This window comes from Anolis carolinensis, chromosome 6 (assembly GCF_035594765.1).
Source record: "Anolis carolinensis isolate JA03-04 chromosome 6, rAnoCar3.1.pri, whole genome shotgun sequence".
Lineage (NCBI taxonomy): Eukaryota > Metazoa > Chordata > Lepidosauria > Squamata > Dactyloidae > Anolis > Anolis carolinensis.
This window is the reverse complement of record NC_085846.1, coordinates 88,012,537-88,027,929: the sequence shown is the minus strand read 5'-3', so window position 1 is coordinate 88,027,929 and position 15,393 is coordinate 88,012,537. Positions and strand designations below refer to the sequence as shown.

Sequence of the window (15,393 nt, the reverse complement as noted above, 5' to 3'; positions counted from 1 at the left end):
ACTCAATCCTTATGCCGAGAGGAGGGTGAGACACACAGTGGCTGAGAGTGCTTCAGAGGACTCTCAACTGCTACGTGCCTCCCTCCCTCATATTTTTGGCATAAGGATGTGGTGGGCCACCATGTTCTTCTGCCAAAAGGACAGGGAAAATGAGCAGGGCCTGAGGTAAGTGCCCAGGGGGCCACATCATGCCTAGTATAGATACATCCCAAGTCATAGTCATCTGAGTCTGGGTCAGAATGGAGTGCACTTTTTCAATCATATGAATTTGCCAGTGATATCTGGTGGCTTTCATAACAATGAAGCAGTACTGTTATGATATGAACTTTAGAATAGACATCCATGGTGTTGAACAAATGTAGGGAATGCAATTCAGCACATTTACTAGCTCATCGAGTTTGTCCTAAAAACAGGAGCAGAATCACTGTCTCACTGACACAGAAGCCATTACCTCCCAAGTCTCTTCCCCACAATTTCATAGGCTCGCAAAGAGCAACTTCATGTTTTCAAACCATATTATCCTACTTTCCCCCAATATGATCCCATAATTTATTGTGCATCAAGTGGTTGTTCTAAAACTACTCTCAGTAACGCAATGCCGGGGGCCGGGCTGTGGCGCAGGCTGGTAAACAGCTGCTGCAATAAATCACTCTGACCATGAGGTCATGAGTTCGAGGCCAGCCCATGGCGGGGTGAGCACCCGTCAATTAAAAATAAAATATAGCCCCTGCTCATTGCTGACCTAGCAACCCGAAAGATAGTTGCATCTATCAAGTGGGAAATAAGGTACCACTTATAAAAGTGGGGAGGCAAGTTTAACTGATTTACAACAGTGGAATGAGGAAGTGAGGAAGTGCCATCAGAGTGGATGATGAAGCAGCTACTCCCCCCGTGGCCAGAATCGAACATCCCCTCAGGAGAAGGTTAAATTGCCTCTGCGTCTGTCTGTTGTCTGTGTCTCGGTTTGATGTGTTTATGGGCACTGAATGTTTGCCCTATATGTACATAATGTGATCCGCCCTGAGTCCCCTTCGGGGTGAGAAGGGCGGAATATAAATACTGTAAATAAATAAATAAATAAATAATATGTTTGCAATCTATCTTTGAAAGGAGTGTGCATTTACTGGGGATATCATGAGACACTATGGCTCACCAGAAAAAAAATGCTTAGTAATGTGGAAGGTTGCAGGAAAAGAGGAAGACTACACTATAGGCATGGAAGCCACAGTCCTGAGTTTGCAAGATCTGAGCAGGGCAGCTGATGACCAAGGACTTTTGGAGATTTCTCAATAATAGGGTCATTATAAGTCCAAGTTGAATTAATGGCAAATAATAAGAAAATTTAGTTTAACTTAATTTAGTCTAATCACGTTTTTATCATCACCAGGAGGTTAAAGTGCATGCAGACAAAAGGAAAAACTTGCTTCAAACCTTGGATATTTCAGTTAGTGCTCCTATCATGGGGTTTTATTTATTAGATATATTTATACTCTACTTTTCATCTAATAAATGCAAAGTGTTATAAATGGCTCTTTTATTTTCCACACTGCCCTCACAATAGGTCAAGATCAGAGAGCAGATGATCAGCCCACATTCATTCAGTGAATTTTATGGCTCGGTATGGATTAGAATGTGGATTTCTTAATACTAAGCAACTGCACCAACTCTAGTATCATTGCCTCTGTGCCTAGAGGAACTCAAGGCAGATGTGTTGTATTAAAATTCTTAATCCAAAGAAGCCATCTCATAGTGAACACTCCTTCTCTTTACATAGCTATTTCTTTTCTACCTAGCTGCTGTATTGAATAATTTCGTTACCTCTCATTTTACCAATCAAATTTGGAGGGTTGATATCTATTGATGACATACTTTTTGCAATAGGTTCAGGAAAACAGATACAGACAAACAAAGGAAAGTGGGGCCATTCTATCAGTACTGTTAAAGGACCACGCCATATTAGTTCACGTTCTCTTTATCCCTTAGTTCTTTTTTAATATATTATATGCAAACTCATTTGAGAGCCTTTTGTCTCAGAAATGGGATTAAAATGTTTAAAATAAATAGATAATAAAATGTGTTTCATATATAAACCCAAAAATCATCCCCACTAGATTGGAATTTATGTGATCACAATTTTAAAAAGATATTTTGATGTTAAATATTTAATAGTGCTCCATCTCTGAAAAGAAACATCTGATATAAGCCTTTTCACAGGTTAATTACGGTAATAAGGATTCCAGGAATCCTTTGGTTCCTCTATCAGGTACTTTTCTATCTTCCTTAAATGCATAATGGCAAACTAGTTCACTGTACAAAAGCAATTTAATGAATGATTTTCCAAAAATGCATTTTCTAACCTTTAGTTCAGGAAAGTAATACAGTTTTTTAAGGAACCGAGCTTTAAAGGTTAGAAAATTCAGAATTTTGAAATATGTTTTTCAAATTCATATCTATGACCATTTGTTTCCATTTTGATCCGTCTTTTTAAAACGTGCTCTAGTCTTGGTAACTTCTCTGTTGGCTTTTTTAAGGGGTGAAAATGTTTCATTCTTTTTGTTTTCCTGGGAGGTTTTAGCATGCATTTTGTTATTTCACTATGATAGTTGTAAGAGATGCTGAGCTTACTAGCTATTTTCTGGATTCAGAAATGGTGCAAGTAAAATATAAACAAGTAAGGCTAATTTCTTGCCTTTTTTTACTAATCACTGTGCTGACAAATGTAATTGCTATTGTATACTTTTCTTGTAACCTTACAAGAAAAGTATACAATAGCAATTACATTTGGGGAATTATACTTCATAAATAAATGTGTTTAGGTAGTACCTGAGTCCCTTGAACTTGGCATCCTTCCCACACTCCTAGCATCCAGAGCCACTCAAATTCCCACACATTTAATAAGATCTTTCCTAAAGTAGCATTTAAAGATACATCTCACATCTTTAACTTAATAAATAGCCTTTTTGGTAGGATAATATGAAATAAGTTTCTTACTTCTATTTCTATAGATTCATGCAGCTTCTTGCAGGTTGCAGAGAAAGTTTCAGAAGTGCCAAATTCAAAGTACCAAAATTTATTCTTCATTCTGAAACATGAAGACAAAAAAGAAAGGTAACATCAATATCTGAACATTTTTTTAATAAAAAAAAGTTAGCATCCTGACTTCCATCATAAAGGATGATAACATCTGACATCCAGTTTGAAATAGATGAGCTCATAATTTTCAAAAAATTAAATGTGGCTGTCAAGATATATAATATCCCTTACAGCTATAACAGGAAAGTCCTGTAGCAGAGATGGATTACAGGTAACTGTTAGGGATTTTTGGCAATTGCCACTTAAACAGAGACATGTCTTGAAAACTTACTATGTGCCACATTATGTATTAGACTTTGTAATTTGAATTCTGATATTGTCCAAAATTTTCTTCCATCATAACAAAGCAAGGTGGGGGGAAATGTGGGGGAAAGAAAGCTTTCCTCAAGCTAATATTTCATTGTTCTTTATGACAGGTATTAACAGAAAAAATACAAACATTCCATTTATTTCATATTCTTCCAACAACTGGCTTTAAGGCCGCTCTGAGGAAAGGAAATTGGAATTCATCAACAAATATAAAGGTGTACAAAAGTGGAGGTTTAAAAAGAGAAGAATTGATTCTATTGTCTCTTAATAATGGAAAATACATTGAATAGCCTTGAAATGAGTTGTTTGAACCGAAACACCTTCCTAGGCCATACTTCAGGTTGATTATCCCTTATCTGAAATGCTTAGAATCAGAATTATATATATTTTCAGATACTTTTGAATTTTGGAACATTTGCATAAACAGAATGAATGATCTTGAAGATGAAACCCAATTCTAATACATTTGTTTTATTTCATTTACACCTCATATCCCTAGATTGAAGGCAATTTTATAAACAATATTTTAATAGGGTTGTTGTATGTTTTCCGGGCTGTATGGCCATGTTCCAGAAGTGTTCTCTCCTGACGTTTCGCCCACCTCTATGGCAGGCATCCTCAGAGGTTGTGAGATATGGAGAAACAACCCTGTGATCCTGGCCATGAAAGCCTTCGACAACACAATATTTTAATAATTCTAGGCATGAATCAAAGTGTGTGTATTATGAACCATCGGAAAGCAAAGGTGCCACTATTTTAGCCACCCATGTGGACAATTTTAGATTTGGAGCATTTTGGATTTCTGGATAAGCGATATTAAAACTGTAATATATGTTTTATGGACTTCATATTCTTTTGTAGGACAGCACTACATCAAAATAGTGTGTTCAGTTGGTTGTCGATCTGCCCCCATTTTCTCTTTAATGTAAAAATTCAACATAGGGAATTGGCAAGAAAGTTACTGAACTGACATCTCTATTAATACTGATTCATTAGAATTTCTTCAAGCATGTCTAATAGTCATGCATTACTACAGCCATGACAGTGAAACTAGTCATGGTTGTAGTGATACAACACTACGGCCTACGGTTGACACATTCAACTCTCCTTTAACATTTGATTTGCATTTAGCCTATCTTTTTGGTTAATGGATTCGGAAAATATAGCTGGCTAGAAAAGTGATGGGATAGAGAGAAGTGTCTCCTGAATATCTTAAAGCTTTGATGGGGCTTTATAGGTCACAACCAGTACTCTGAACTGTGCCTAGAAATAAACTAGCAGCTATGGAGCTGTTATAATATGGGGGTTGCATACTGCCTACATCCAGCCTATAATGCACGTACGTGCAAACCCAGGCCCATGGGTCGAAAGCGGCCCTTTGGGCTGTTTGCTTCGGCCCCATCTGCTTCGGCCTCCCCTTCAATTTGTGGATGCAGTGGCCCGCCGCGTCCCAAGGCCGAGAGGAGGGCCAAGGCAGAGACATGCCTCTGCCAAGCATTCTCTGAAGAGCACTCGGCAGCAGCATGCTTTTCTCCCTTCTCTGGGCCCGAGGAAGGTGGGAAAGTAACGGTGCTCCATGCAGTCATGCCGGCCACATGACCTTGGAGGTGTCTATGGACAACGCCGGCTCTTCGGCTTAGAAATGGAGATGAGCACCAACCCCCAGAGTCAGTCACAACTTCAGGGGAAAACCTTTACCTTTTACCTAAGATGCTTAACAGCAACCGGAGTGCTTTCAAGGTTCATCTTTGTCCTACCGAGGAACCTAAATACATGCTTTTGCACCACGGGAAAAAGGGCAGAGACTGTTCTTTCTTCCTTTTGTTCACAAAGGCCACCACAATAATCCTAATGTACACACCCAGCTGATAGCTATGTGGATGATGCCATCCATACACATAACATACAACTGGCGGAGTAGAAAAGAAGAAGCACCTCAAACGACGGTGTCACTATGCTGGCAGAGATTTGTGTTTTCTGGATCTCAGCCAATGGAACCTATTTTGCATGGAAGTCACAAGCCTTGGAATGAGTTATAGAGTTGTCATTGTCTCTCTCGCTCAAGGATGTATGCAATAAGCAACCATTGTTCTATATCCCACTGTTTTTTTAAAAAAAAAAAACTTTAGCTGGTGTTGGCATGTGTGATGGAAGAAGTACAGAGTATTTGGAAACCTGAATATTTTAGTTACTGTCATTTAAATAAAATTATTCCAATTCTGTTATGACTATGTTGACCTCTAAGTGGCCAGTGCATTTGGTGTGATGTTGTTTTCTGTGTTTTTACTTTAATAACTACAACAGAAGAAGGCACACATTCATATACATTATTCTGCTGATACAGGTTAGGTTTTAAATGTTAACATTTGTAAATAAAAAGTTGCATTGAAAAGGATAATAGAAGTGCAATCTCAAAGTGAAATCATTTGTATCATTATCTCTTGAAATATGTCTCTTAAATCTGGCTTCAATATCCATGATTTCCCCAAAACCTCTCTCCCCTCTGCCCCTTGAAAGTGTTTGTGGTCCTATCTAGTATCCTTCAGTGAGATTCTATGTTATGCTTCGAATGCAAATATAGTCAAATACAGGGTTCGCTATTATATACTGGGAGCCTTGGAACACATCCCCCATTGATACCCCATCCTACTGTAATAGAAATCATTTTTCCACTTTTGGAAAAATGAATGGATCTTTCTGACTAATGTTATTCTTCACCTAATTCCATAGCCCCCCCCCCCCCCAATACACACACATGCACACTTCTGCTACTCATGTAATTGGAGTCTCTATACAATACACAATTATTATACCACTATGCTATGTACACGTACTATGGAATCTTAGGATTTGAAGTTTGGGGAAAAGAATTTAGAATTCTAAGCCAATGAATTCTAGTGCTTCACCAAGCTTGAAAATCTAGGATTTTGCCATTATAGTTATAGTGGAATCACAGCACTGTAACTGTAAGGTATTTGACAAGGAGGGTAAATGCAGTCCAAACTGTTCTGGAAGGGACTGCATTTCTCTTAAAGCAGATCTGGCAACATAGATTCTGCCAGAATCATGGCCACAATTACAGAATGCTTGTTGAAACAATCAAGTAATGCTTGTTCTAAAGGAGTTTCTCGTTATCTATCTATCTATCTATCTATCTATCTATCTATCTATCTATTTGATATCTCACTTTACTCCCAACATAGAGACTTAAGGCTGCTTAAAAAACCCAGTAAAATAATAGTCAAACACAACTAAGCAATAAAATAATAAAACAGAAAAGAATAATAAAAACAAACATAATGAAACAAGTTATCATATTAAAATTCCAACCAATCATTTCTAGACATAACAATAGAGGTAAAAATAGAGCGCACACACTTTTTGTAATCAAGTAATCACTGAATGCTCATTTGAAGAAAAAGTCTTTTCGCGCTAGTGAAAAGATAGCAGAGATGGGGGCAGCCTTGCCATCTGTGGAAGGGGGTTCCACAATATGGAAGCAGCCACCAATAAGTGTCTCTCTTATATCCTCATCATATGGGCTTGTTATAGTGGTTGGACCAAAAAGAGATCTTAAGACTGCAAGGGATCTTAAGAATTTAGCAGTTTCATATAGGGAGATATGGTCTTTCAGATAGGAAACTAGGAAAAACCTGTTTAAAGAAGCATTTTGTTATTTGTTTTATGAATTTCACACGGTCTGAAGTTTGAGAGCAAGGGATGTATCATCTGCAGTGGGAATGGTCCCCAGACATACTGAAGTTGCTGACACCTTCCTCAAGTATAATGTTTGGAACTTGTGGGTGTCTGTAGATTAATCTTTGTTCTGCTAGACACACACACATCCTTGTGTAGCATGTGATGCCTTCTAGCAGCTTCAATTTGTATGCCTGCTATGATCCTACAATAATAATAATAATAATAAAACTTTATTTATACCCTGCCACCATCTCCCCAACGGGGACTCGGGGCGGCTTACATGGGGCCATGCCCAGAACAGTACAATATAGCAAAATATAAAACAACATATCACAATACAATTAAACAATACAATAAATAATCATATACACTGCAACACAATATATATATATATATATATATATATATATATATATATATATATATAAACAGGGCGGGCCGCATGAGACACTTAATTAAAACTTGGGGTGAGAAAAGGATAAGAATACAATCACGGAGACCAGGGACATAAGATAAAAACAATCTAGAGGGTAGATGATGGGGGAGTAACAAAAGAAGTGTGTAATAGTTACTCGGATAAAGCTATCCTATTTCAATGATCCATATATGTACTTGGGAACTTTCTGGTTTAAGTTGCTTCAATGGTTACTGCAATTTGGCTGTTTCCCAAATTAGTTTGATAATTCGATAATAGGGGAACAGGAGTTTTGACTGAAACCACAATACTACTGAAGAAGTACTGTCACACAATTAGCTCTGAGCTATTTTCTGGGCCTAACACAAAGTGCTGCTGTCTATCTATAATACCATTCAGTGTTTAAGGCAATGGAATGTGAGGGATAGCAATGTCCTATGTATTTCTACATGACCTCTTTGAATATATCAGACAGTCTGTTTGGATTGTTCTTTAATACTAAGCTACAATAGGTAACCACTTGAGAGGGTCATTTCAGTCATAGTCTGTTCTTCACATCTGGCTTCATATAGAACCTTTTTATTCTCTGGATAATTCTCATAGATTTTCTTTTAATTCTCCCGGATAATGCTACTGTGTCATGTCAGTGTGGTTTAATTCTGCAACATCTTTTAGTTCTCTATCCTCTTTGTTTTGGGCACCATATCAAAATGACTAAATATATGGAAGTACTCCTCAAATTCCCAGCTGTTTACATTAGACACTCATTTCAGTGTAACCACTATATAGAAAGAGCAGGGAAACAACTTACAGTATATACTCATGTGTAAGTCTAAAAATTTGTTTCAAAAATGAATTTTAAAAACCCCCTGGATTGACTTATCCACAGATCAGGGTGAGTACTGTATCTTAACTCCTATGAAAAAGGAACCACCCCTTCTCTGACTAAGTGGCAAAAGTCAAGAAGTTAGTCTGTCCTGGGAGAACATGAAAGAAGCATTAATACTCAGTACTCTGTCAGCTGTGGGTGAGGACAAACAGTTATGCCTGCTGGAATTTAATAAGTTATTTCGCTCCCTTTGCTTTGCCCTTTACATCTTTTGTTAAATTTCCCAAATTCTACCCTCGACTTAACCATGGTCCATATCAAAATCCATAATTTTGGTCTCAAGACCTGCTCTCCACTTATACATGAATTTAATTAATACATGAGTATATATAGTAATCTCCAATCTAAATGAATATAAACCAGAAGACCCCTTCTATCTGGAAGAGGTGAAGAGTGTTGGGCTTTCCAGAAGTTATCTGACCACAACCCTAATGAGCATAGCTGGTGATAAAGAATAATGGGGATGATGCAACAGTAACCACAATTGCTTTATATCACATGAAGTTCAGTGTTGCAGTATACACTCTGAAAGCAAAAGATCTCTGCAGTAAAAGATTCCTGACATTTCTCAGGGAGAGTTGGAAAAGTAAGTCTTCCCTGGATCCGAGAAGAAACTTGGCTGGTCAATACTGATACAGTGCTCCCTTGCTAATTTGCGGTCTGGGTTCCGCGGATTCGCTATTTCACGGATTTTCCCATTCGGCCCGCCCTCCCCTCACAGGCACAAAAGGACTCAGTTTGAGGCACATGACCCGGCCCGCCCTTCCTCCTCAGCCACCTGCAGGCAGCGCCAGTATGCCCTGCCTGCGCTTCATCACCTCAGGAACAACAAGAAATACAGTACAGTACATTAAAAGAGGAAAAGAGGGAGGGAGGGGGGGGGCCTATATTTATTGAACTAAATAGAGTGCCGCTACTTCGCGGTTTTTCACTTTTCGCAGTCAGGTCTAGAACCTAACTCCCGTGAAAAGTGAGGGCACACTGTAATGTCTGTTTAGATGGACCAGTGGTCCAACGGAGGGAGTACTGGTCCATCTAAGCCTTTTTCTATGATATCCTGATAGGTTCTTCAGAATTTTCTATCCCTGTTATTTCACTCCCAATTTGAGATTCTACAGATCTTCCTTACATCACAGCAGATAAATCTGTTTGATCATTCAAGCAAATCAGCATTATTTCATCAGTAGTTAGCTCTTTGAACATGAAAAAAAACCTACAAGAGAGTTACAGTCAGCCAAGTTTCATGTCATTTCAGTTACTTTGGGTAAAATTAAGCCGCTTTGGTTATCAATACAAAAATAGGCTGTGGTGCAGCTTTGCATTATGATGTTAATTAAAAAGCCCCCTACTGTTAAAACTATTTTATATAACCTTTCTGATTAAGCAATTAGATAGCATATTATCAGAGAAATTGCTCAGAGTCTAAATATGGAAATAATAAATGTTTTATTATACATCAGATGAACATGCGAGCAATGCATCAAAGTGTGCACATTCAAACTTTAAAAAGGCATAATAATGAATTTAGTTACAGTTTATGAACAAAATAATCTTGACAATCGTAGAAGTATAACACAATTTCTTTTAAAACTAATTCTTTTGGTGTTAAAAGTCATACATCATCACCATAGTCGGTTCCTCATGGCAGAATATGATTATCTTCCAGAAGAATAATTTTGGTGAAGGGTCTGTAAGTGACTTTAGAGACCTATTTTGGATTGGCATGGTCTATCACTATGAGGACATCAATTTCCAGATGGAAGGCAGTCTCAACAAGGGTTTGCTTGACGAGCCTTTGTCTTGGCACATTTCTTCCTTTTGCCTTCTATTCATGCCTCTTCAAAATCCATAGCACTGTTAGTAACAGCTGACCTCCAGTTAGAATGGTCTCGGGCCAGGGATTCTCCGTTTTCAGTGTTTATGCCACATTTTTTAAAGTTAGTTTTCATCCCATCTTTAAATCTCTCCGGCTGTCCACCAACATTCAGTTTTAAGTTTGTAAACTGAGCGTTCTTAAGATGTTAAAAGCAACTAACACAAAAAAATAGCACATAATTGCAAAGGCCCCAATTTAGAGGAAGAACAGTTGGTCCTTGACTTTCATGGGTATAACTTCCATGGATTTGAAAATATCTTTTAAAAACATGTTGGATGTGGATAAATGAAACTGCAGATTTCTGAAAATGAAATGTAGTGTGTGTACACAATAAATGTACACCTTAGCTTTATTTGATTTTCAGAATTTATTCACTTTATTTGATTTAAATGTATCTCTATATTTGAAAATTTCAATGCTACCTTCAATGAAAAGATTCTCTAGCCACTGCATGTCAAGAGTCTCAATGACCTAAACTATATTATAAATAATAATAATAATAAAACTTTATTTATACCCCGCCACCATCTCCCCAACGGGGACTCGGGGCGGCTTACATGGGGCCATGCCCAAAACAATACAATGTAAACAGCATATAACAGAACAGTTACATGTGCATAATATGGCTGATACTGGAAACTATACTTGAAACTTTGATTTGAGGTTTGATGAGTCAAAGGAATGGCTATGCTCTGGCTAAACTCACCAGTACTTTCATGGAGATAGGGAGGGGTATTTGTTATAATCAGAAATCTGAATATTCTACAATTCTATTGGATCAGAGATACCATTTTAAAAATTGCCTTCTTTAGGGGAAAAAGTTAACATTCAATCTTCTCATTTTCTAATACTGGATCTCTCAGTGCTTTAGCAGGGATAAATAAAAAAATCAATCCTTGTGAATTCTGATTTGCATATCCTGAATTAATCTGGAAATTAAAATTTGTTATTCACCATTTTGAAATGTTCAGATGCACGTTTCAGCTTAAAGAGTAAAACAAAATGCATGTTTTTGAAGGAAAACATGTTTAAATAAGGGACATTTATATAATTTACAAAAACAGCAAGTTTAAATTTAGTATTTGTATTTAAATTATTTACAGCATTTCTACCCCGCCCTTCTCACCCAAGGGGACTCAGGGCGGCTTAAATTATATTCCACCTTTCTCCTTGATAGCAATCAAGTCAAAACAAAGGATGTCAATAAAAATTAGTAGTAAAAATATTTATAATACAAGTGAATAAGGCAAGCTACCCTTTGTCTGTTGTCTTTTCATCAGCAGGCAAAGGATTTCTAGTTTAAACAGGTCTTTAGCCTTAACTGACCAAGGTAAAGTGAAATGCAGTTAGGTCTAATATGTGTCTTAAATGTTTAAATGGTTTTAATGTTAATATTTTAAAAACAGTATTTTCATTAAATGCATGATTTCATGACTTTAAAAGTTTGGTATTCCATATTGTAATAAATGTCCATTAAAGAAAAAGTGGGATATGTGTCAAATGCATAAACAAATAAGAAAAGGTGATAAGGAATAATTTCATGAGTAAACATCAGCAACCCAAAAGACTTAAAATAGACTAATTCACCTATTGTTAGGTGTTTTTGTCTGTATCCCTGTAATATCTACATTTATACAATATTCACTCTTATGACTACCCATTAAAATTTCAAGCGGATTCTTTTTCTGGAACAATATTTGCCTTTCACAATATCTCTTATTTTAAAAATGATTGATTTTCAATTCACTGGATTTCTTCCAAATAAGGGGGGGAGGGGGGGAATGCATCCTTGAATGAAATACACCTACAAGCAATCCTTTATCCCCCTCCCCCACAACTAGTAAGGTATTACGTGTGAAAATCTATTTACATTATCTTCAAGGGCCTACAATAAACCAACAATTGATAATCCAGACCGAATGACTTCCAAATTATCTGGCGTTTACAGGCAAAAAGCATAGATTATTTTACCTCCAATAAAATTGTTAGCAACTTTTAAAAATGAAAACAAAATAAAATAATGTCTCCAGAGTTAGTCATAACAAATATTTAGAGAATATGGATAACCGATTGTTCATTTTAATGAATGTTATAACATAATACTTCTCATTTAAAAACAGCCAACCTTTTCTCATTGCTCATAAATCTATTACCCAGGTAATTTTGTACTTAGGTAAAATGATTTCATTGTGGCATATAATATATATTAATAAGATTGTATGACTTTTTTAATGTTCTTCTTTTCTTTTCTGTTCTGTCTTGGCTATCATATAATCCTTATTCTGTTTTATAATGAATCATATGAAAAGATAAGGAAATGGTCAGTGGTAATGCATACCCAGAAGAATTTTATATGTCTGTAGAAAGATTTATAATAGGCTCAGTTTTGCCATTTTTTATTTCCAATAACTAACCCTTGGAATGGCAAGTCAGAGGTATCCACTTTCTATATAAAGGTTAAAATTCCACTTCTGAAAAAACTTGGAACCTACAAGACTTAAAGCTCATTACTATAAATCTTTAGGGTCAGTCAGTTGCTAAATACCATGTTTGTGTTCTTGATACAGTGAGCAAGAAATAGGGATATCTGGGATATAAACAAGCTGTAACATTATTACTAACAATTGTAACAGGTCTGGCAAACATGGCAGATAACTTTGCTGGACTTCCACAAGTAGGTTGATGCCCCAACTATGACTTCCATTGATAGATGGAATGTCAAGTTGATTTCTTCTCTGCTGCTTTGGAGAATCAATTCTGTGTCTTACCACATTAAGACTTTTATGGCTGGATCCAGATTTACCAGAAAGCCCATCCCATGGGGGGAAGTTTAGCAGCTTGTCTTCACTCCATTGTTGCTACTGCAACACAGGAAGCCTCTTGGCATTTTTTTTAAAAACTGCTTTCAGTTTTATAAATCATAATACCTTATGGAAAAAACCCAAATAAAATTATAAAGAGCCATAAGGTTGGAGCCAACCTAAACTGAACAGTTAAAATCAGCAACTGAAATTAGTCATAACTTAAGTGCTAAGTATTTTAGTAGGAACTAAGTGAGTTTAACAACCCAGACGGTGGTTTTTTGGCAGCATACACTGGTTCCGCTGTAGTTTAGCCATGGAACCCCACTGGAAGTTCCTCTATATCGTGGAATGGGAGCCGGCAGGCTCTGTGGCTAAACTATAGCTGAATCAGCGTATGCTGCTGAAAATCCACCGTCTGATGGAGTCGTTAAACTCAGTTCCTACAAAAAAGTATTTAGCACTTAAGTTAGTTATGACTAATTTCAGTTGCTGATTTAACAGAGTCCAGTTTAGGTAGGCTTCAATCTTATGGCTCTTATAATTTTATTTAGGTTTTTTCTCCATAAGGTATTACTCTATAAAACTGAAAGCAGTTTAAAAAAATACAAAGAGAGATTTTGGATCAGGTTTATAATATCAAAGATATGACAAAAAGGAAGCACCCAAACATAATGTATTTCATTGGCCAATTTGCTGAACCTATTCATATATACTCCAACATATTTTGTTTCAGTAGCTGTCTCCCTAGCATTAGGCTGTCACTTTTGTTATTGCCCATATGCTTCTCATTCATGTCCTGTTTGCATAAAAATGATATGCCCTCTCAATGAAGACTCTGCTATGATTTATCCATCTTACCTATTATAAAGATGCCCTGATAAATAGAATGCGTCTTCACAATAAAGACGAATATGGGAATATATACCTCATGATGCACCTGTGTTATCCTGACACACATCAGGGAACAAGGACTGCTTTGTTAAATGCCCCAAAGGTAATATGCTTTATCAGAGTTATACAAATGTGATATTCTGCAAATGGCATAAATTAACAAGAGGTTAACCTCAAGCACCTGGTATAAAACCAGCACCTGGTACAAAACCAGCAATTACACAGCAGTGTGATATCTGAATGATAATAATTTACAAGAGACTTCCCGCTTAACTGAACAGACTTTCTGATCCGTGATGCTTTATCTTCAAAAGCAAATGCCAGTAGTCATAATCACAGTAAGATGCTTATTAGTGTCTTAGGGAAAATTTGATCCACATGGTGGGGGAAAATGCTAGACATGAGGAAGAAATGTAATGCGGACAAAATACCCTCCTCATTGATGTTCTTTGCATTTGATTATTTAGATGCTTTTCTTAAACACACACTTCTATTTTTCTCAGCAGTTTTGCTTACTTTCTAGGCTTGACAGTTCTATAAGCAGCTGGTGTGTGTATACATATTTCTGAGAATGAGCAGTCACAATTATCGACATTTGTTTTTATGGACAATGTAATGCATAAAACTAATGTACACATGCTGTGCATGAAAAGAAAAACATTTACTTCCCCCAGGCCTCTCTCTAGACAGGGTGTTTGAAAAAAGAACTCCCTATTCACCATTTAAATTAAATGGTGCCCATTTACACAAAATATATAACAAAGGTGCTGAAAGTAAAATGTCCTGTTCACTATTGAGAACTACAATGGATACCATGACAAATGTTTCACAGTTCACTTTATTGATACACCTACTGTATTTCTTTGATTCTAACATGATCTCACCATCCCTATACATATCACTACAAATGGGGTGCATCATAGGATCACAGGTGCTTGTGTGTGTGTATATATAGTTTTTTTTTTAATATGGGTGGTACTGAAATTAGTGTGTGTCTTACAATCCATGGCATCGTAGAATCGAAGAAATACAGCAATCTTCTATCATAATGCAATTTATATAGGTAAAAGGTAAAGGTTTCTCCTGACATTAAGTCCAGTCATGTCTGACTCTGGGGGTTGGTGCTCATCTCCATTTCTAAGCTGAAGACCCGGCGTTGTCTGCAGACATCTCCAAGGTCATGTGGCCGGCATGACTGCATGGAGCACCATTACCTTCCCGCCTGAGGGGTACCTACTGATCTACTCACATTGCCATGTTTTCGAACTGCTAGGTTGGCAGAAGTTGGAGCTAACAGCGGCCGCTCATGCTGCCCCCGGGGTTTGAACCTGGGACCTTTCGGTCTGCATGTTCCGCAGCTCAGTGCTTTAACACACTTCACCACTGGGGCTCTATATAATCTCTATATAATCCATGT

At 37.1% G+C, this 15,393-nt stretch overlaps 1 protein-coding gene across 6 annotated transcripts in view; it reads right to left on the bottom strand.

Annotated features, from left to right (window-relative positions):
* The window catches only part of dgkb (diacylglycerol kinase beta), a 328,171-nt gene that overhangs the window by 69,664 nt on the left and 243,114 nt on the right, over positions 1 to 15,393 (bottom strand). For all 6 annotated transcript variants that reach the window (XM_008112613.3, XM_062984283.1, XM_062984284.1 and 3 more), the window contains one exon: positions 2,992 to 3,082. In XM_008112613.3, coding sequence (XP_008110820.1) covers positions 2,992 to 3,082 — 91 coding nt within the window. The remainder of the gene's footprint in view (positions 1 to 2,991; positions 3,083 to 15,393) is intronic.